The 23548-nt window shown below is 43.8% G+C and overlaps 1 protein-coding gene across 1 annotated transcript in view; it reads right to left on the bottom strand.

The window, feature by feature from the left end:
* ANKRD31 (ankyrin repeat domain 31) overlaps positions 1-23548 on the bottom strand; it is a 105965-nt gene that overhangs the window by 76916 nt on the left and 5501 nt on the right. The window contains exon 2 of the mRNA XM_073633546.1: positions 17296-18265. Within this exon, the coding sequence (XP_073489647.1) occupies positions 17296-18132 (837 nt within the window). The 5' untranslated portion in view covers positions 18133-18265. The remainder of the gene's footprint in view (positions 1-17295; positions 18266-23548) is intronic.

Genomic DNA, 23548 nt, shown 5'->3' with positions numbered 1-23548 from the left:
ATCACCAATCTCGTAATTGCACTCCGCAGGTGACAATTTCTTGGAAAAGTAACTACAAGTATGCAAGGTGCTCTCAGAGGTAGGACGTTGAGACAGAAGGGCGCCAACACCAGTCTCAGAAGCATCAATCTCAAGGATAAAAGGTAAAGTAGGCTCAGGATGTGCCAACACAGGAGCAGAAACAAAGGCAGCCTTGAGACTCTCAAAGGCCTTAATGGACTCCGGAGATCAACTCTGTCGGTTACCGCCCTTTCTGGTCATATCAGTCAGGGGCTTGACCAGAGATGAGAAGTTGCGAATAAACTTCAGGTAATAGTTGGCAAAGCCCAGGAAACACTGCAGAGGACATAAACCCACCGGTCGGGGCCACTGTAGGACTGCTGAAAGTTTCTCTGGGTCCATTGAAAAATCAGCAGTAGAAATGACATAACCCATTGAATTTAACCTGTTCACGATGGAACTCGTACTTCTCCAATTTACAATAGAGATTGTTCTCTCTTAATTTCTGAAGCACATGACAGACATCTGTGTGGTGGCTCTCCAGGGACTTGGAAAATATGAGGATATCATCGAAATAAACCACCACACATAACTGCAACAAATCTCGGAGGACATTGTTAATGAATTCCTGGAAAACTGCAGTTTTCCACTCGTCGCCCTCCTTAATCCTCACAAGATTGTATGTCCCTCTCAAATCAAGCTTCGTGAAAACCACTGCTCCCTTGAGGCGGTCAAATAATTCCGTAATCAACGGAATTGGATAGGGATTCTTAAACGTGAAACAATTGAGACCCATATAATCAATACAAGGTCTCAGTTCACCACTCTTCTTCTTCACAAAGAAGAAACCAGAAGGGGACGAGGATTTGTGGATGAAACCTCGAGAAAGTGCGTCTGCATCATACTCCTCCGTGACCTTTTCCTTCAAGACCGACAAAGGGTAAACCTGGCCACGAGGGGGTATGGCACCAGGTTGAAGGTCAATTGTGCAATCATACGGCCGGTGTGGAGGTAAACTACCGGCTTGACCTTTGTCAAAGACATTGCTAAAATCGCAGTACTCCTGCGGCAGGGAGGAGAGTGACGAGGTGCACAGGACCTTGGCTACCTTCTGGAAGTATGTCTTACTGCATTGTGGCGACCAGGGGAGAACCTCAGCACAGAGCCAATCAAAAGAAGGGTTGCGCCTCTGTAACTAAGGATAACCAGCGGAAACTTAGGTGAGGAAATAACTTGGAATTGGACTCATGGTGAAGAGCCCCTACGGCCATGGACAATGGAAACGTCTCATGAGTCACATGGGCAGGCTGTAGGGGTCTCCCATCAAGAGCCTCAATGGCAAGTGGAGTGTCACGCAACTGCAGCGGAATTGAGTGCTTCCATACAAAGGCAGCATCAATGAACAGGCCTGCAGCCCCAGATACGATTAGAGGCTGTATCTCGATGGACGACTCAGCCCAAAAAAGGGTGACCAAAACCAGGGGCTTATCCTTCTAGATAACTGGGGATGAAACAACGCCACCTAAGGTCTGTCCATGACAGAACCTCAAGGTTCGGGCGTTCCCTGGATGGGTAGGACAAGACTTCAAAAAGTGACCTGCCTGGCCACAATAAAGGCACAATCTCTCCCTCCTCCTAAAGGTTCTCTCATCCCCAGAGAGACGCGTGAAGCCCAAGTGTATGGGTTCATCTTCACTGACCGACTCGGTACCAGGAGGCATAGGAGGTGAGGGAGGCACGGGTGGGACTGCAAAGCTCGGAGGCAAACGTACAGGAGGCTTCTGCAAGCACTCCTTAAAAGAGAGTCTTTCTCTGAGTCTGGAGTCAATGAGGATGGCAAACATGATCAACTTCTCCGGCTCAGTGGGTATATCTCAGGCTGCTATCTCATCCTTGATGGAATCCGAGAGACCATGAGAAAAAAGTAGCCACGAGGGCCTCATTGTTCCAAGCAACCCTTGCTGCCAGAGTACGGAATTCAATGGCCTAGTTGGCAACAGTTCTCGTACTCTGTTTGATGGACTTGAGGTACTTGGCAGCAGAAGCAGAGTGTGCAGGAACATCAAATACCCTTTTAAAGAAGGCCACAAACTCAGGGTAACTCAAGACAACACGTTTTTGTGTCTCCCATAGAGGGTTTGCCCAGGCCAAGGCTCTCTCAGAAAGCAAAGATATCATGAAACCTACTTTGCTTCTGTCCGTGGGAAATGCCTGGGGCAGCATCTCAAAGTATATCTCAACCTGGTTGAGTAACCCTCTGCATTGGACTGGATCACCCCCAAATCTCTGGGGAAATGGAGCAAAACCAGACATACCTCTTATAGAGGTAATACTCGAGGCGGGTGCCTGCACAGAGACTGGCACAGCAGCAGGGACGGCCTGCAACACAGATTGTACCGGAGCAGCCACAGTGGGAGATTCCAGGTGAGCCGTGTGACTCAGGAGCGTTTGTAACGCCATGGCAAGCTGATCCATGAGGTGGTCTTGCACATCCAATCTGGAAAAAATACTACCAACAAGTGGATTGACTGTATCTTCTGAATTTATGGACTTCGCCTACTGTCAGAAACCATGAAATCAGACCCAGACAGAAGTACAGTTAAATCACACTTGTTTAATAATAAAAGTAAATAGAACAAACGTAGTCAAAACATAGCCAGAGTACAGGAATCGGAACGGATAGTTAGACAAGCCAAACGTCAGGGAGCCGGAGATGAGCGTAGTAAAACAGCAAGCAGTTCCAAAACGCTATTGGATCCCTTCAATCCAGAAAGGGGGATGATGAAACCCTGGCCGTTAGACTACTTGAAGTCCTCTCTGCCTCCTTTGCTTCTACCTCTTTGTCCCCTTCCATGTCTAGAGCTGTAATTGTGGTGGTCCCCAAGCCTGGCAAGGATCCTGAACTATGCTCCTCATACAGGCCCATTTCGCTCCTCAACGTGGATGCAAAGATCCTTGCAAAGGTTCTGGCCACCAGACTCAATGCAGTTATCCTACCGCTGATACATGGAGACCAGACCAGCTTAATGCCGGGCAAAGGAACGGATATTAACCTGAGGAGACTGTATTCTGTGCTGGCGAGACCGGCTGCTGAAGGGGAGGCTAATGTGGTGGCCTCCCTAGATGCAAAAAAAGCCTTTGACTCGGTGGAGTGGGAATACCTATGGCTTGTTTTGCACAGATTTGGGATAGGACCTAACTTTGTACAGTGGTTACGGCTACTCTATTCGGGCCCAACGGCTAGAATCCGTACAAACGGTGTCCTTTCGACCTCAATTCCCCTCCACCGAGGCACCAGGCAGGGCTGTCCGCTTGGCAACTGCTAAGCATACAAAACTGTTTGTGTTTTATACAGCCTATTATGCTAGGAAAGAGATATTATTGCGATGGAAGCTACCAGACCCCCCCACGGTAAAGGCGTGGCGAGCCCAGGTAAATGCGGTACTACCGCTATATAAACTCACTTACATGGGCCGAAATTGCCTCCAGAAGTTTGACAAAATATGGGCGGCCTGGGTTGAGGCTAGGCATCTTGCACTATAGATATACCCTGAGATCCCCCCTTAAGAGATCTATTGATGAGTGGTGGGTGTGGTGTTTCTACCCCTCAGTACAGAAGACTTAGAGGCATGGAGGAGTAAGATTTAGTGATATTGTGTGGGGTCCAGTGTCCTCCCCCCCACTTCTGTTTCATACATCATTTCTCTCCCTTTCCTTTCATTCTTTTGTGGCTGCAGCTCTTAAACTATTGGACTGCTCTCCCCTGGGAGCTCTTCGGATCCCCCCTCTTCCTCCCGCCCCTGGTCACCTTCCCATCTTCTTCCTCTTTTCTTCCCCCCCACCTTTCCCCTTTCCTTTCCCCCTACTTCCCTTCCTCTCCTCCTCTGGTCACTCTTCCCCCCAACCCCCCTTCCTTTATGGCTGGGTGTTCCCGGAGAGCGCAGTGGGTCCCCTGATGGAGCGAACTCTCCAAATTATAGGCTATGTTTACTCAAAAGAAGCTTTCAAAATAAACTGGGAATGAGAATGGTTTATAATCTAAAATGGATTGTAAAGTATAGATAATACATGTCCCTACAATTCATGTTTCTTAGATTACTACAATATGAACCGTATATCCTGTCTTATAAGTGCTCCTGTATGTGATATTTATTGTGTATTTTCAAGTGTACTGTACATTTCATTCAATAAACATTACCTGTGTTAAAAAAAAAAAAAACAGCAAGCAGTATCTGGAGCCAGAAGGGATCTCATTCAAGCAAGTCTTTTAAGACTGCAGGAGAGCATCTCTGTGATGTTGACTAAGGCAGAGATCCTCTGGGCTGGATGGCTTAAGTAGGCAGGACTGGTGAGCAGGATATTATCAACAGCTGAGTAACTGTGGAGAGATAGGAGCTGGCAATTAGTCGACAGCTGAGCGGCCAGCTCAGAGAAGGAAGGGCTGAGCCCAGCCCTGACAAGCATACACTGCAGTTACAGTTCTACCCTGTGCATCCAAATTTCCCAGACACATACATTATGACTAAATGACGTGCAAGGTCAGGTCAGGTGTAGAAATGGTGTCTTGCCTTGTCAGCACAATGATGTTCAACATCTTGTTACTAAATAAATGCAGTAGCTGTCAATAAATACACAGACTGTTGAACAACAGGAGAAATCTACTGCTGTAATTACTAACACAATAATAACAAGATATTTATTATTATTATTATTATACGGGATTTACGGTATATAGCGCCGACAGTTTACGCAGTGCTTTACAACATTAGGGCAGACAATACAAGTACAATACAATTCAATACAGGAGGAATCAGAGGGCCCTGATCGTTAGAGCTTACAATCTAGGAGGGAGGGTCAAGTTATACAAAAGGGTAATAGCTGTGGGGGATGAGCTAATGGAGAAAATAGCGCAGTTGTTAGATGGAGGCAGGATAGGCTTCTCTGAAGAGGAAAGTTTTCAGGGATCGCCTAAAGGTGGATAAATTTGGAGACAGTCTCACAGATTGGGGTAGCGAATTCCAGAGGATGGGCGAGGATTCCAGGGGATGGGTGAGGTGGTGTATAAGGTAGGTACAATTTTTTTAGAGCACGTAAAGTGAAAGCAACTTTCTCGATAGGTCTCCCAGGAGGCAGAGAGCAAAAACAAGAGATATTATACTGATAGTTAATAAGTGTAATGGTATGTTTATTAGAGCTGAGGCACAAGGTCAACTTCTCTGTCATTACTCTCTATCAATCCTTAGATAGCAGCTGTTAATACTGTATAAAAATGTTACTTTAAAGGAGAAGTCCAGCCAAAGCTTGTTTGGCTGGGCTTCTCCTATGGATTACAGTAGTGCCTGTGATCCGTTTGTAGCAGAGAGTGGGCTGAAGTCCGTTCTCTGCTGATGTCACAGAAATCAGTCCAGGCACCGCGTCATCACGACAATAAAGTCTGGATCCGCCAGGTGCTTGGACTGATACCCATCTCAGGCTCTCAGCGAGCCACTGAGAGCCTGAGGTGGCCGCTCCCCGCCCCTCCACAGCTCAGCACTCCAGTGAGCATGGGGGGGCATTTTTGCTGTTTTATACTTACCTAGGTGGATGCAGCATTGGTCCGATGCTGCATCTGTCCCCCGGCGCCTCTGCACTGAGAACCGAGCGACCGAGCACCGCTGATGGCTCGGTTCTCACAGCTCCCCGAGCGGAGAGCTGCGGATTGACAGTCAGCAGTCTCCGCTCAGGGAGCTGTGAGAACCGAGCAATCAGCGGTGCTCGGTCGCTCGGTTCTTAGTGCAGAGGCGCCAGGGGACAGATGCAGCATCGGACCGATGCTGCATCCACCTAGGTAAGTATAAAACAGCAAAAATAAAAACATACATCTCTTTTAACTTCCTTCACCTCCCCTCCTTTCCCCACGGGCAGGAGTTTTTGTTCTATTGGCTAACCCTAAATCTGTCTCTTTAACCACCGGTGTCACCAGTACTATTTTAAAATGGGCTCTGGAAAAGCAGCTATTCATACCAGCACAAATTTAAAAAGGCACAGGGTTTCAGCAGCTGCTGGCAGGAGTTCAGGTTGGAAGGCTGACAGCCAACTTCCAGCACTAAAGCTGTAGGCAGGTTCAGTCTACTTTCTCTGCTGCAAGTGACACCTTCCTGGAAACCTCCCCGTTTGGGTATAGACCTACCAGGCCACATTCTATCGCTTGAGACAGACTCTGTCGGAGCATCAGAGACCTGCTGTTACACTCTTATACTGCAACATCTTGTGAGTGTACCTGGTCGAGTTGTCTTTCAGACAGGTAATTGTGCCTGGTGCTGTATCTGTCCCCCACCAGCTCTACACTGAGAACTGAGCAAGCAAAAACCACTGATTGCTCAGTTCTCAGGTCCGCTCTGAGCTCTGCCCCTCCTGAGCTCGGACTGTGGAGGGGGCAGGAGCAGCTGGCTCAGGCTCTCAGCAGCGCACTGAGAGGCTGAGCCAGCTGAGATCAGTTATCTGGGTGAATCTCAACATTATTCACTTTGTTCTCAGCTGAATCTGGGTCACAGGAGAGCAGGAGAAGAGCTTTGACCATACTTTGGCTAGGCTTTGCTTTTTTATGTCAGAGCCTGCAGCAAGGAAAACAGTAGTGAAATCACCAAATCTCACTCCAAACCTCAAATTAGCAGAGTGAAGCAGCAGTGTCCTAGATCGCTGTCAGGGCTGGGCTCAGCCCTTCCTTCTCTAAGCTGGCCTCTCAGCTGTCAGTGAATTGCCAGCTCCTATCTCTCCACAGTGATTCACCTGTTGATGATATCCTGCTTGTCAGTCCTGCCTACATAAGCCGTCCAGTCCAGATGATCTCTGCCTTCGCCTTGGTCACATCTCTCAGACGCTCTCCTGTGTTCCTGTTAAAGACTTGCTTGGCTGACATCCCTTCTGGTTCCAGATCCTGCTTGTTGTTCTACTACGCTCATCTCTGGCTCCCTGAAGTTTTGGCTTGTCTGACTATCCATTCCGGTTCCTGAACTCTGGCTATGTTTTGTCTACGTTTGCTCTGTTTACCTTTTTTTGTATTATTGTTAAACAAGTGTGATTTAACTGTACTTCTGTCTGATTCATGGTTTCTGACAATCTCACACTGCAAAAATACAGCTAGGAGGTTGTAGGCACAGGAGTGCCTAGGTACACTCATATACCTGGAAGTACACTTCTATTTTTATGAGCAATTGCAGACAAAAGACACATTCATGGTCCTGTTTAGGCACAAAACAAAAAAGATAATTGCACTTTAAACTCTTATTCTTTTGTCCCTTTCCCCTGATCTAACCTAACCCATTGGGGTTGATTTACTAAAGGCAAAATAGACTGTGTACTTTTCACTCTGCAAGTGCGGTTGCTCCAGAGCTTAGTAAATGAGGTAAAGCTTCAATTTGAAAAGAATACCCAACCACATGCAAGGAAAAAAATAAAGACTGCATTTTTGCTTGCACATGATTGGATGATGTAAGTCAGCATACAGTAGCTTCTCCTTATTTACTAAACTCTGGAGCAACTGCTCTTGCAGAGTACAACTGCACTTTGCAAAGTGCCCAGTTTATTTGCCTTTAGTAAATCAACCCCATTGCCTCCAACCACAGATGCATACTTACCTCAAACTAACAGCCACAGCCCCTGGCGTTTTTAACATTCTGCTCCACAAGTCACTGTCCTGGCTGCACTTGCACATTACAATACCATAGACTTCTGTGGGGCCATCTCACTTTATCTCCAGCATTAAACTACAGACCCATAGAAGTCTATAAAGCTGTAATGTGCAGACTCAGCCAGGACAGTAAAGACTTGCACACACATGCCTAAGGCCGTGATCATCAGATCTATACTTATACATCTGTGGAGGGGGAGGTGGGCTAGGTCAGGTCAAGGGAAAGGGGCAAAAAGGATAAGTGCATTTTATTTTAAAGTGCACTTATCCTTTAACATTTCTAGATATTATATTATAGCAAATCTTAAAATGTTACTAAATCCACAACAGTAAAATTAGTCTGTATATGCAGAATAGCATGCTTGTTATACTCACTGTGGAACTTAAGGGGGTTAATCCTCTGCATTGTGTAAAAAGGCTGTTTTATCCTGTATGCATAGATCCTCCCCCTCCTGCACTGTCTATCTGGGGAAGGCCAGCTACCACAGGCAGAGTAGCCGACCTGCACATGCTCAATTGTGTCTTTTATGCTGGAGAGAACAGTTACTTGTTTTCAGAGATAGCCAGGTCACATGATATTGACATCACACATGTGGGCGCGTATACAGGCTACAGTGGAAATCTCCTCTTTCCTGAACTCTCAGCACTGTGCAGTTTATCATGTAACCGTGGCATACAGATCATCCAAAAAGGTATATAGAGGCAGTATTTTAATGTTAAAGGAAGATTTATAAGCTGCGGCACTGTAGGGGGAGGGGGTGAACTATTTTCATATTACTGGGTCTAGTAACACTTTAACTTTTTAATTCTTTCCCACCAATCTCAGATGCATCTGTGCATTCTGTTTGGGTGACGACGCTTTGCACCGGTGCATGCATAGATATGCCTGTGTGAATGAGGCTAGACAGTGTGTGTGGGCACGTGGGGGTCCCACACCTGCATGGCTGCCAAATTGGCACCAGTGACTATGTCCATGCAGCCACTACATCCCAATAAACATGAATGAGATTGCCTGCATGTGGATGCACGGAACACTTATGCATCTCATGTGGGTGAAGGCGGTTCTTTGCATGGGTATATGCATAGATATGCCTGTGTGAACAAACCCTTATGCCGCGTACACACGAGCAGACTTTTCAGCATCAAAGGTCCGATGGAACGAATCCGTCGGACATTCCGATCGTGTGTAGGCTTCATCGGACCTTTTCTGTCAAAAAATCTGACAGACTTTAGAAATAGAAAATGTTTCAAATCTTTCCGACGGAACTCCGCTGGAACCAGTTCCTATCGAGCGCTCGTCTGTATGCTGTTCCGACAGACCAAAAACTACGCATGCTCTGAAGCAAGTACGAGACGGAAGCACTCGGTCTGGTAAAACTAGCGTTCGTAATGGAGCTAGCACATTCCTCACGCTGCAAATTCTGTGATCGTTTAATGCAGCGCATTATTGTCTTCTTTATAATGCTAGAAGAATGAAAGTTGTTTTGCTGCTCATATTCACACAGAGTTCTCACAAACTGATTTCTGGATTATTTCTCTTAATCTCATGAATAATATTGTATTGTTTAAAAGCCCGATCTCCATAATAATGTTTACCATTTTTTTTTTGAGTCATCTTTTATTATTTTTGATTTTATCAAGATCTTTTTTTTAGGGTTATTTTAAAATTATTTTCTAGTGATCTCCATATTGTTTTTTTTGTGTCAAGTTACCACAATAACATTATCATTTTTTATTTTTTTTTGTGTGTCAAGTTAACACAATAACATTATTGTTTTATTTTTTGTGTGTCAAGTTATCACAATAACATTAGAATTTCTTTTTTTTTTGGAACCTCAAGGAGGTTGGTGTCCCATGTTAATTTGACATTGTCTTTTATAGAAATGTATTTGAATTAAAAACATATAGGCAAGTATTTTCAGAAACTAAAATATCCATTTATTCTGGTTAATAAAATAAAGATGAAGGCAGCGCTGGAGAAACTTTTGGAATTTGTGAAGCCTTTTGGTCCGAGGGCACACATCAAGTCTGTGAAAAAGAAAATTGGGATCTTGAGGAGTCCATATAATAGGGAGCACAATCTGGTCCAGGAATCCCAGAGTTTAAGACCAGCAGCAGATGACATATATGTCCCCAGACTGTGGTACTACACCAGCCTGCGTCTTCTGTCAGACCAGACTGAACCCAGGTCATCACATTCTTCTCTTTACTGCAGCCTTCCCTGCAGCCTTCCCTGCAGCCTTCCTTGGAGGCTGTGGCTCTGGTGGTGGACTTGTGGCAGGAGGAGGAGGAGGATGGGTGAGATCATATATGTGGCTGTTCTCAGTTATCTGGCCCCTCAGCCCCTTCTAGAGGGCCTCAGCAAAAAGTCCCTCACAGAGGAGGCGTTGGCCCTTCTCCAATTCTGGCAACCTGGTGGCTAAATAGCAGCCATAGGCCTCTTCAGCGTCGGGGGGGGGGGATCCTCAGGACATCCATTGCTTCCCTAATGAGGTGCAGTGATGCCTCCTCCATCTCCGTCCCCTTTCTGGGCCTTTTTGTTTGAAGGAAGAGGGGAGGCACCTGGGATTGGATGAGGTCCTACTGGGCCCGGCCACCTCCTGGCTGACACTGGGCCCGCCCACCTCCTGGCTGTCACTGGGCATGGCCACCTCCTGGCTGTCACTGGGCCTGGCCTCCTGCTGCCTGCCACTTTCCAGACCTTCCCTATAAAAAAGGGACATAGTTTTAGTTTTTGATTCATCAATCACACACAATTTTCAGCTCATGACTTGCAAATTCAATGTTAATACATATAAAAGAGTATCATTCTGGCCACTACTGTCAATTGATATGTACATTTTTTGGATAAAATCCTTAATAGGTAGTCAATTAGAACATCTAGTTAACATCATTAATATTAGGACAATAAATCTGTTGAAAAATAATATACCTGGCTCCAGCTGGGCGCATCTGGTTCTTCCAGGATGGAAGGCTCAGGTTGTTCCTCGTCATCCTCTGCTGGGGTGGAGGGAAGGGTGGAGGGAAGGCTGCAGGGAAGGGTGGAGGGAAGGTTGGAGGGAAGGGTCGAAAGAGATTTCCTGGCTTCAGTCTGGTATTCAAGAAAACGCAGTTTTTGGAAATACCACAGCCTGGGAACATATACATCATCTGCTGATGCTACTGATCTCAGGGAAGCCTGGATCTTCTTATGCTCCCTCCTATACATGTTCCTCAAGATCCCAATTCTACTTTCCAAAATCTTCATGGTTGCTTCTGAGCGTCTGCACAAATCCAAGAAGTCTCTCCAGCGTTTCCTTCCTTACTTGTTTATTGTAATATAAATGTGTTTGACCTCCCACAGATTCCTCATCTCCTTGTACTTGTCAATAAAATGGGACATACATTCATGGTCCTTAAACATATTCATGTTTTCTGTAAGACAATACACAAGACAAAAACACTAATGTTAGCCTAAACTCTCATAATGTTATCCCAATATAGGCCTCAATCTTTAAGCAGTATAGGCCACTGATGTTCCAAATTTAATAAAATTTACCTTTGTTTCGGATGCTCTCAACTTCCGCGTTCCTCTTTCCTCCGTGCACAGAACATACGTACGACACATGCGTGTTAGCTTTATATACACTGCTCATGCGTGAAACTCCACCCGCGTCACCCGCCCCTGATGTTCTTTTTCACGAATATTCCCCGCCCCTTCTCTCTACGGTGCGCAGTAGGAGCAACATGGCGGAGACACAGCAGGTGTTTGGAAATTCTTCCAGTAACGAGGAAAGCCCGGAGCCCGAAATGTCCCAATCCGGGAAGAGGAGATTTAAGGCCTCCAATATGACCTTTGAAGAGATGGTGGAGATGGTAGACATCTTGCAGAGGAACGATTATCATGGGAAGCATGGACCGTACACCCAGCCGAATTTGCGCAAGGCCAAAATCATGTCAAAAGTTGTGAAGACTCTGCAGCAGAATTTTGGGGTACGCCGCTCCAAAGACCAATTAAGGAAACGCTGGTCCAACCTTAAACTGAAGGAGCCAGATCAGTACAGAAGAATAAAGAAAGTGCTTCAAAAAAGTAGGTACTTGTCGTGCGTTCCTATTCTTATTATTAACTTGCATGCTGCTCCATGTGCTTTTCTTTACTGTTGTACAGTTTTAAAATGGCTACTTTCATGTTCGTGGACGCAGTAATTGTTCGTAGGAAACATCGTTCGTAGGAAACATAATTTGAAAATATATGCGATGTATTTAGTTGATACAGGGTTTTAACTATATTTTGGTCTTGCTAATTTTTCTTATTAAAAGAAGTTTAGGACATTGTCTTTGAAGTCTTTGAAACTTGAATGAATTACAAACTTGAGTCAGTGGAATGTAAGGAGAGGACACTCAGCAGCTGTTTACACATCTGGACTCAGGTGCACTAGTGTGGGACACCAGAGCACATTTTTTAGGGTAACCCACACAGGTGCTCCAGTGGGTACGTGGGGTGTCTCCATCTGTGAAACTTGGCCAAAATAGCTAATTATTACAGCTTTGTAAAAAAGTGTATTTAATCATGTCTTCAACTTGGATCTCTTCCCAAACAGACAATTGTACATCACTTCAAAGCAATGTTTCATATTCCTATTTCTGGACTCAAATATCTGTGTACTAAGTATACCTTTTGTTTCATTCTCATAGGGGAGAAAAGACTCAGACAGCAGTCAGAGGATACCAGGGACCCCCGACATCACCAACCTGATTGGCAAATTAGCCCAAGCTCCCCCGGGGATCTTGAGGAAGGAGAGGTGGAGGAAGTGGGCGAGATGTGCACTCCACCAGGTGAGCGTCTGACACCCCAGCTTCAGGTAATCTATGTATGTCTGCATATTTCTAAATACATATTTTTTCATCAATTTTATTTGATGTGCTGGTTGTGGAAGGGGAAGCGGCGGAACCATTTTCAAGTGACAGCGCCCAAAGACTCATTGGCCAGATCATGGCCTGGAATAGAGAGATCGATGGAATGCGCAATCGCCTGGACATCATGCGCAATCGCCTGGACATCATGCAGCAGGAAATGAAGAACATGATCAATGTTTTGGGGAGCATTGAATCCCTTTTTCCCTAAAACTAAATCGATCATGTTCTTCATTTCCTTTTTAGATTACCACATTAAGTGCTTTTAATTTTTTACTATTTTAAAAGCCAAATTTTGAAGATGCACATGGTGTGTCAACATGTGCTATCTGCCATCAGGAGATCTCAATGTACGCGTTTCGTGGGTGCAACCCCTTCCTCATAAAGCTAGTAGGTGAGAGGAAGGGATTGCACCCACAAAACACGTCCATTGATCCCCCATGATGCGAGATAGCACATGTTGACATTACCCATTTGGAATCTCAATTTGTGTGCATCTTCAAAATTTGGCTTTTACAGGGATGACATCACCCCATCTGATTTTTGGCAAGACATTTTTGACACTATAATGTCTGATATTGCCTTCATTTTCTAGATGTTGATTTTTGTAAGTTTCAGAGTTGTGTGTATGTTATGTTTTAAAACATGCCTGTTTGTAAAAAAAAAAAAAAAAGTTTAAAAAAAAAATATATATATATTTAAAAAAAAAATTATAAACGCACATATAAATGTGCACAGATTAACCACAGGACCAGCCTCGTTTTGGATTTTAGGTGTTTACATGTTTAAAACAGGTTTTTTTGCTAGAAAATTACTTAGAACCCCCAAACATTATATATGTTTTTTTTTCTAACACCCTAGAGAATAAAATGGCGGTCGTTTCAATACTTTTTTTTGCACCGTATTTGCGCAGCGGTCTTATAAGCACACTTTTTTTTGGAAAAAATTAACTTTTTTGAATAAAAAAATAAGACAACAGTAAAGTTAGCCAAATTTTTTTTTATATTGTGAAATATAATGTTACGCCAAGTAAATTGATACCCAACATGTCACGCTTCAAAATTGCGCTCACTCGTGGAATGGCGTCAAACTTTTACCCTCAAAAATCTTCATAGGCGACGTTTAAAAAATTCTATAGGTTGCATGTTTTGCGTTACAGAGGAGATCTAGGGCTAGAAATATTGCTCTCACTCTACCGGTCATGGCGATACCTCACATGTTTGGTTTGACCACCGTTTAAATATGCGGGCTCTACTCGCGTATGCGTTCTCTTCTGCGCGCGAGCTCGTCGGGACGGGGGTTTTTTTTTTTTTTTTTTTTTATTATTTATTTTACTTTTTTTTTTTTTTTTTACACTGTTTTAAAAAAAAAATTGTGTCACTTTTATTCCTATTACAAGGGATGTAAACATCCCTTGTAATAGAAAAAAGCATGACAGGACCTCTTAAATATGAGATCTGGGGTCAAAAAGACCTCAGATCTCATATTTACACTAAAATGCAATAATAATAAAAAAAAAAAAAAGTAATTTAAAAAAATGACATTTAAAAAAATATGCCTTTAAGAGGCGTGGGCGGAAGTGACGTTTTGACGTCGCTTCCACCCAGCAGTGTCATGGAGACGAGTGGGCGCCATCTTAGCCTCACTCGTCTCCAGGCACAGGACAGAAATGGATGCGATCGCCTCCGCCGCTACTGACGGCTCTGGTAAGCGGCGGAGGGCACCGGATCGCGGCGGGAGGGGGGGGCCCTCTCCCGCCACCGATAAAAGTGATCTTGCGGCGAATCCACCGCAGGGACCACTTTTATCAGAAAGCCGGCCGCCGCACGAAAACAGGGATACCGGGGTTATGGCTGCTGCCATAACAACGATATACCCCTTCAAAGTTTGGACATACATCGTCGTGCGGCGGTCCGGAAGTGGTTAAAAAGTTTGATAATGGACAATGTGTGGCTTTGAATGCTCAATACCAGTTTTGTAAGTAATTTTGTGTTTACAGTGACAATGGGGCTTATTTACTAAAGGAAAGTCCACTTGGCACTACAAGTGCACTAAGAGAACCTAGGAGACAGCCAAAAAGAAAAGCAAGCAATAAATACATTTCGAGATTTTTTTCATTATTTTTTTATTAATAAAAATTAGACATTGGCATTGCAATGGCCCCCCTAACCGTAAAATAATTAACATATTTCTCCCTAACTTCACGGGCGCTTTGGGGGGCCAAGCCAGTAGGGCCAGTACCCAGGCCCATCAGAGGATTGTCTGTAAGTCCGGCCTCAGGCCCAACTGATGCAATATAATTTCTTGAATTTTTTTCTTAAAAAATTGTGCAGGATGCAGCATGCTAGGACAATATGATTAAGTTTGTAGTCCGCCATACGGATTGCTGTCAGAAACAGGCGGAACCGGCTGGCCATTATCCCGAAGGCATTCTCCACAACTCTTCTTGCTCTGGCCAGCAGGTAGTTAAAAACCCTCCTCTCCGGGGTGAGGGTCCTTTGGGGGAATGGCCTCATCAGGTGCTCACCCAGACCGAAGGCTTCATCTGCAATGAAGACAAAGGGGAGTCTATCCACGTTATCCGCATCAGGTGGCAATCCCAGGCCACCACTCTGGAGATGCTGGTAGAACTCAGAAGACATCTCCATCTGACATCCAGCCATTCTTCCCCACATCCACATACAGAAATTCATATTGTGCCGACACCACCGCCATTAACACGATACTATGAAACCCCTTATATTTAAAATAGTATGACCCCGAATAGGGTGGTGGCACGATGTAGACGTGCTTCCCATTTATAGCCCCTCCACAGTTGGGAAAGTCCCAAAGGGTGGCAAAATGGGATGCTACAGTCTGCCATTCCTGTGGCGTTGAAGGAAACTGGGGAGTCAAACAAGAAATAAAAATTTAAGTACTTTTGCCCATAACATTGCAGATTACACAAAAAACATTCTTGCCCAACATCAGTATAACATTTATTTTAATTATTATTTAAAGAATAAAATATAAGGCCCACTTATCAGATTCCTCACCCCCTCTGATGGCCCATTGATAAAATTTAAGGGGGGGGGCTTATAAATTAATTTAAGGACACACATACCATTTGGACACATTTTAAGGGGGGGGCTTATAAATTAATTTAAGGACACACACACCATTTGGACACATTTTAAGGGGAGGGAGGTTATAAATTAATTTATGGACATGCATACCATTTGGACACATTTTAAGGGGGGGCTTAGAAATTAATTTAAGGACACACATACCATTTGGACACATTTTAAGGGGGGGGGCTTAGAAATTAATTTAAGGACACACATACCATTTGGACACATTTTAAGGGGGGGGGGCTTAGAAATTAATTTAAGGACACACATACCATTTGGACACATTTTAAAGGGGTGTTTAGGGTAAAGCACTACAATGGAGCTGACAAAATACATTGTTAATTGACTAGACTAGGTGTATATGGGCCCAGGATAGCATGCTGGGGAGGTTAGTGAAGGCAAATATGCATGAAGGACAAAAAAGGAGCATTAAAAGATTACAGCATGCATGAGGGTAAAGGGGACATCCACAGCATATTGCAATCATGGTAATTAGGGATTGAGGGAAGAAATACAATACATTAGCAAACATTAAATACAATAAAATGTGATGTTAAAGGATAAATCTTACCTTAATATACTCCTTCTGCAGGACCTGAATGATAGCAGAATAGGTCTCTGGGATAATGATCCCCAGAGCCTGGGGGGAGATGCCTGTCGAGAACTTGAGGTCCTGCAGGCTTCTCCCAGTCGCCAAGTACCGCAACGTGGCAGCTAGTCTCTGCTCTGGAGTGATGGCTTGCCTCATGCAGGTATCCTGCCTGCTGATATAAGGGGTCAGCAAAGCCAACAAACGGTGAAAAATGGGGTCCATCATCCTGAGAAAGTTCCTGAAATTGTCAGGATTATTCTCACGGATCTCACGAAGCAAAGGCATGTGAGAGAATTGGTCACGCTGGAGCAACCAATTCTTGGTCCATGAACTCCTCCCCACCCTGTTCATGGACTGGGCTTAGGTCGAAGAATTAACTACAACACCAAGCCCAAGCAAAGCAGGAACTCTACAACGAGTAGGTACACGCAACATGGTTTCAACGGTCGGCTGGTCGGAATGAACTTAAACAGAACGCACTGAAGAACAGCAAGGCCTGTGAAGAGCGAGCTGAAAATCAGCAAGGAGCGGACAAGAACGCACTGAATAAACAAATGCAAACTGACTACACGCACTGAAAAGCAGATACAAACCCCACAAGCACAAACTGAACAACAGTTAAACAATCTGAAAAAACACGAGTCTGAAAAGCGCGAATCGTCTCTCACCAAATTTCTGCTAATACGAGGTAAACACTAGATTAACAGAAGGAGCCCAAAGGGTGGCGCACTTGCTATTGCACTTCCGTTTTATAGTCCCGTCGTACCTGGTGTACGTCACCGCGTTCTAGATGGTCAGACTTTAGTGTGATCCTGTGTAGGCAAGTCCGTTTCAGCGGAACTCCGTCGGAACTCCTTTGGAAATCCGTCGGAACTCCGTCGAAAAGTCCTTCAGGGTTGAGTCCGACATAAAGTCCGCTCATGTGTACACGACATAAGACTCCAAGACAGGAAAGTCCTTGTGTTTGGCTAGGAAAAAAGTTATGTCACACATTTATGGCTATCTATAATGTGTTTTCTAGACTGAAATACCTGTAACTGGAATGAAAGGGCATCTTTTCCTGGCTTTAGTTTTCCCATACTGATTAGTTTTTTCAATGAAACCCTTCTTGTCTTTCTCTTGGTATCGATGCACACCTGCATTTTCATTTCTGCCTGGGTATTAACTGTATGGTTGTCCATATGGTAATCCAGGCTGGTGCTTGTCTGCCCTAAAACGTTCCACTGGGGCCTTTCATTTTCTGAGACATCACCAAAAGCAACAGGAACTACCCTGTCTGCTTGCCGATTATGCTCTTCCAAGTTAGGACTTTCTAAAGGCTGACATTTATCAGAATTCTGTTGCCTCTCATCAATTGCCTGGTGTTTATTTTTATGAACAGTCACTTTACCTTTGTCTGTAATGTTTATTGTGCTGTCTACAAATATAGAATCAGGGGACCTGCTTCCTGGTTCTGCAGTTTCTAAATGACCATCCACTGAGCTCAAGTCAGCACAAGTAAATCTGGAAGATGGATCTAAGCCCAATAAAGCATTTTCAATTCCCAGTGGAATGTCTTCAAATGTCAAATTGGAGTAGGGCTGTCCTGTCCCTTCACTTGCCAGAACACCAACAGGGACATCGCTGGTTCCATTTATCTCTGAACTTGAAATGAATCTCTTAAATGCGGTTTGGAATTGGTTGCTTCCAGAGTCTAGCACACTACACACTGCTGGCATCTTTGTTGCCATGGTGCTTCCATTAGCGCAGCTGGCATTGTGCCCCTCATTATGTATAAGTAACCCAGAGATTGGATTCCTTCCAAGAGACTTAGCACAGTAATGCTCAGATGAGTCCTGGCCATTTTTATTGGAATGTGATCTCTTCATCTGTTGATATGCTAGTATTTTCAAATCAATGTTTTTCTGATTATGGGCTAATTGCAGCAAAGACTTCTGTCTGCATGCTAGCTGAGCCAATTTGTCTCTTAATATTCCTTGTTTAAATGAATCCACTGATGCCCTTTATTGAAACAAAATGCAGTAGAATAAACATTAGGGAAGAAAACAAACGATTTCCTTAAAAAGCATTAAATACAGCCTCTTGATACTCCTAGAGTCAAAAAGATCCACACACCTAGAACTTTTTTTTTCAGCTAAATGACCAGGTTCTTTTATTTCTTAGACAATCTGATAGTCAGATCTCCTTACTGTAATTTTTGTGCCTGTATTTCTGATAGAGTCTCACTTTTCTGATGCTCTGCTCATGATTTAAAGGTAATCTATACTCTATTTTAGGTATACAAGTAAATGAGATCACCTAAATATTTCTATCAGTAGACAATTCTTTTAACCGCTTCCTGTCCACAATATGTAGATTTATGTTACCCCACAGAACATCCCATGCTGAGGGTACATTAATCTACATCTCCGCTTTTGACAATCAGTTGACTTTGCACATGACTGCTATCTGTCAGACCAGACGGCACTGACATCTTCACTCCATTTAATAATTAAAATGATTCCTCATCCTGCAATCACTGTGTCATCTATGGCATACTGATCACATACAGGCTAGAAGTTTAATTCATAAAATAAACAGTCTGCCTGCAGATGGTACTGTAACCTGCGATGCCACTGTTTTAATATTATAATTTTCAGATAAAATTACACTATTAAAATAAGGCATATACTGTATATCTAAATTCATAAATACAGAAAGCACAATTAAACATGTTAAATGTTTTGACCTTTAATAATTTCCTTTCTGTCCCTTAAAGGGGCTGTGTCATCTTCCTTTTCTCGTGACCAAGCCAAGGTTACTAAATTCTGCTTCTTATGCAAGAACACATGCAAGTCCCAGAACAGGCAAGCCTTTGTCATATACTCTTCCCCAAATCTAGTATGTGTTCAAGGGATCAGGCAATGTGTGCTTTATGAGAAGATTATTCATCTTTGTCAAAAAAACTATACCTACAGTGCCTTGAAAAAGTATTCAAACCCCTTGAAATTTTCCATATTTTGTCATGTTACAACCAAAAACGTAAATGTACTTTATTGGGATTTTATGTGATAGACCAACACAAAGTAGCATATAATTGTGAAGTGGTAGAAAGATAAATGGTTTTCAATATTTTTTACAAATAAATATGTGAAAAGTGTGGCGTGCATTTGTATTCAGCCCCCCTGAGTCAATACTTTGTAGAACCTCCTTTCGCTGCAATTACAGCTGCAAGTCTTTTTGGGATGTCTCTACGAACTTTGCACATCTAGAGAGAGTGACATTTTTGCCCATTCTTCTTTGCAAAATAGCTCAAGCTCTGTCAGATTGGATGGAGAGCGTCTTTGAACAGCAATTTTCAGCAGCAAAAAGTAATGCCACAGATTCTCAATTGGATTTAGGTCTGGACTTTGATTGGGCCATTCTAACACATGAATATTCTTTGATCGAAACCCTTCCATTGTAGCTCTGGCTGTAATTTTAGGGTTGTTGCCCTGCTTGAAGGTGAACCTCCGCCCCTATGATTGCCCTGTATTTGGCTCCATCCATCTTCCTATCAACGCTGACCAGCTTCCCTGTCCCTGCTGAAGAAAAGCATCCCCACAACATGATGCTGCCACCACCATGTTTCACGGTGGGGATGGTGGGTTCAGGGTGATGTGCAGTTTTAGTTTTCCGCCACACAAAGCATTTTGCTGTTAGGCCAAACAGTTAAATTTTAGTCTCATCTGACCAGAGCACCTTCTTCCACATGTTTGCTGTCCCCCCCTACATGTCTTCTTGCAAACTGCAAACGGGACTTCTTATGGCTTTCTTTCAACAATGGCTTTCCTCTTGCCACGCTTCCATAAAGGCCAGATTTGTGGAGTATACGACTAATAGTTGTTCTGTGGACAGATTCTCCCACCTGAGCTGTGGATTTCTGCAGGTCCTCCAGAGTTACCTTGGGCCTCTTGGTTTCTTCTCTGATTAATGTTCTCTTTGCCCGGGCTGTCAGTTTAGGTGGACAGCCATGTCTTGGTAGGTTTGCAGTTGTGCCATACTCTTTCAATTTTCGGATGATGGATTATACAGTGCTCCGTGAGATGTTCAAAGCTTGGGATTTTTTTTATAACATAACTCTGCTTTAAACTTCTCCACAACTTTATCCCTGACCTTTCTGGTGTGTTCCTTGGCCTTCGTGATGCTGTTTGTTCACTAAGGTTCTCTAACAAATCTCTGAGGGCTTCACAGAACAGCTGTATTTATACTGAGATTAAATTACACACAGGTGGACACTATTTACTAATTAGGTGACTTCTGAAGGCAATTGGTTCCACTAGATTTTAGTTAGCGGTGTCAGAGTAAAGGGGGCTGAATACAAATGCACACCACACTTTTAAGATATTTATTTGAAAAAGAAATGGAAAACCATTTATAATTTTCCTTCCACTTCACAATTATGTGCCACTTGGTGTTGGTCTATCACATAAAATCTCAATAAAATACATTTACGTTTTTGGTTGTAACATAACAAAATGTGGAAAATTCCAAGGGGTATGAATACTTTTTCAAGGCACTGTATGTAGAAATAGTGTATTTTCCTGACTCAGGCATAGCAGGAACAATTTGTAAGGGATCTTAGGTGCAAGCAGATGGAAAACCAAGGCTCTGATCAAACAAGATTGTTCCATACAAAAGGCTGGCTTTTTGATAGTATATAAAAATATTTAAGTTTTTGACCCAGACAGAGATCTTTTGGCTCACTGTGAACCAAAGCTGCTAAACATAGAGGTATACTGCTTGTCTTTGATGTCTATAATTATAACATTTATGGAAAACTATCCATTAAATGTGGACGTTAGTTTTGTTAAGCACATATGTAAGATGATTAAAGGTTCCATATTAATTTCTACGAAGTTACCTGTACTTTTTTGCAAGTTCATCTCTTTCATTTCTCTGCTGCATGGCTATGTCATTTAGCATCCCTTCAATCTGATGCATTTCTTCAACATATTTATCTACATACACACAAGTACAGTAATCCAAAATACATAATTAGAATTCCTATTTTTACTGATCTATCTTCAGTGTAGTGAAATCTTACCAGTACCCACGCATGCTACAGATTGTCCTATATATCAGTCCATAGGCCATGTTTTGGGAATTTCTCTTAGATAAAATAGCTGTCAAAAATACCAAGCCATTGACTCTGATTTAAAGCACCTGTTAAAAGAGGGGACGTCACATTCAGGGAAGGAGGGGTGGGTGGGGGAGCATGAAATTCGGATGGAATTGGGGTGGAGACCTTTATGCAATCCTCCCTAGACCCACCCCTTGTATTTAAATATTCATCTTTTTGGTACACAGGGGTAAAATGAATGAGTTAGGGTAGGTGGGAAGTGTTGGGTTGTTTTTATTTTTTTAAATGTTTCTACACGGGGGGATTGGAGTGTAAAGGAGGGAGGGGGTGGGCGGGGGTGCACGGAACTAGGGTGGAACTGAGGTGGTGACCCCTGTGCAATCCTCCCTAATCCACCTTATAATTTTAACTATTAACTTTATTGGTTCACAGGAAAAGAAAGGTTGGGTAGGGTTTTTCTTTTTCCCTCATCCCCTCTCAAAAGTTTGAGTATATGGAAGGAGGAACTTTAGAATAGTATTCCTACCTATGGGAGATGGCAATGCTATAGGACTTATATACCTTAGAAATGTTATGTATTATGAGTATTGTGATTTGTGAATATGTTGTATTTTTGTATGTTGAGTCTTTTTAGAATGTTATATAATAGGTTTATCTTTTGCAAAAAATTAATAAAAAATTATTAAAACAGGATAAAGAAAAACCTGCAAACAAGGCCTGTTTGGGGATACTTGAGGACAGGGTCCAAAGGCAGAAAATTTCCTCTCAAATACTTACCGTAATTTTCGTTTCCTGATAGACTCCATGGCAGCCTACGTGTGGGTTTACCCCACCTCCTCTCCAATGTTATAGGACCCCATTCCCATAAATTTGAGCTCACAGCCAGAGACCGCATCCCGTAACTAGCCAACGCTTGATCCATGGGTGGGAACTACGTCTGCCATGGAGCCCATCAGGAAAGGAAAGTTACGGTAAGTATTTTATAGGAAATTTTCCATGGCAGCCAATGTGTGGGAAATAACTAGCTAAACCACATGGGCAGGCTTGCTGATCAACAATACACTTTAATTTACCCCGCCAACCGACAGGATACATAAACCAAAGTTTACCGAAGATAAGGATGCAGGTTCCATGCAATAATGCATTATGGAAGTGTTGATGGAGGCCCACAAGGTCGCCCTGCAAATAATGTCTGGAGCCACCTCAGGCCGCCGCCCAGGAAGTCGAGACGCCTCTAGACGAGTGCGCTGTCACTGCCTCCGGGGGAGCCAAGTCCTTTGCCTTATAGGCCTGCTGGATGGCCTGGACAATCCATGATGCAATTATCCTAGATGAAGCCCATCTCCCCCAGTTTTCCCCGGAAAAGAGGATAAAGAGATGGTCTTACGGTCTAAACAAGGCCGTAGCTTAAAGGTACACCTTTAGTGTCTCACCCACATCTAGGGGATGAGCCTCATTGGCTTCTGGTGCCTTGAAGGTAGGAAGAATGGTCTCTTAATTTTCGTGGAAGACCGATGTGACTTTGGGATTTGAGTCCAGCATGGGTATGAGTACTACCCAGTCCGGAAAGAAGGTTAGAAATGGCTCTTCGTGACCTGAAGGCCCCGATTTCTGAAACTCTCTTGGCTGATGTGATAACCACAAGAAAAGCGGACTTGACAGAGAGATCCTTACTAGACGTCAGGCTGACTCCGGCAGCTCTGAGCTCCGAGAGAGAGTCAAGGACGAGAGGAAGATCCCATTTGGGAACTCTTGGTTTCCTCTGGGGCCTGAGTCTTACTGCCCATCTGAAGAATTGCCAGACGAGAGGGTGGCCGGCCCCGGAGACTACTGAGAAGGTCGATAGGGCCGACACTTGAACTCTAAGGGAGCCGAATGACAGAGACAGATCTAGGCCTGATTACAGGAATTCCAGAATTTCCTGCACCCCTGGGTCCCTGAATGATCTTCGTGTGGAGGATGTGAACTCCACAAACTTGGCCCATGTTCTTCAGTAGACCTTGTTCGTACTAGCTTTTCTTGAGCACATGAGGGTGGAGATGACTCCCGATGCAGCTTCCAGCCTCTCCTTCTCAAGAACCAGACTATCAGCTGTAGACATGCCGGGTATGGATGCAGAACTGCCCCCCAGGACAGGAGGTCTGGTCTGAGGGGAAGAGGCATTGGGTCCCGAAAGCTGAGTT

Source organism: Aquarana catesbeiana, linkage group LG01 (assembly GCF_042186555.1).
Source record: "Aquarana catesbeiana isolate 2022-GZ linkage group LG01, ASM4218655v1, whole genome shotgun sequence".
NCBI lineage: Eukaryota > Metazoa > Chordata > Amphibia > Anura > Ranidae > Aquarana > Aquarana catesbeiana.
Note: the sequence above shows the minus strand (reverse complement) of the source record. Positions and strands in the feature narration are given on the sequence as shown.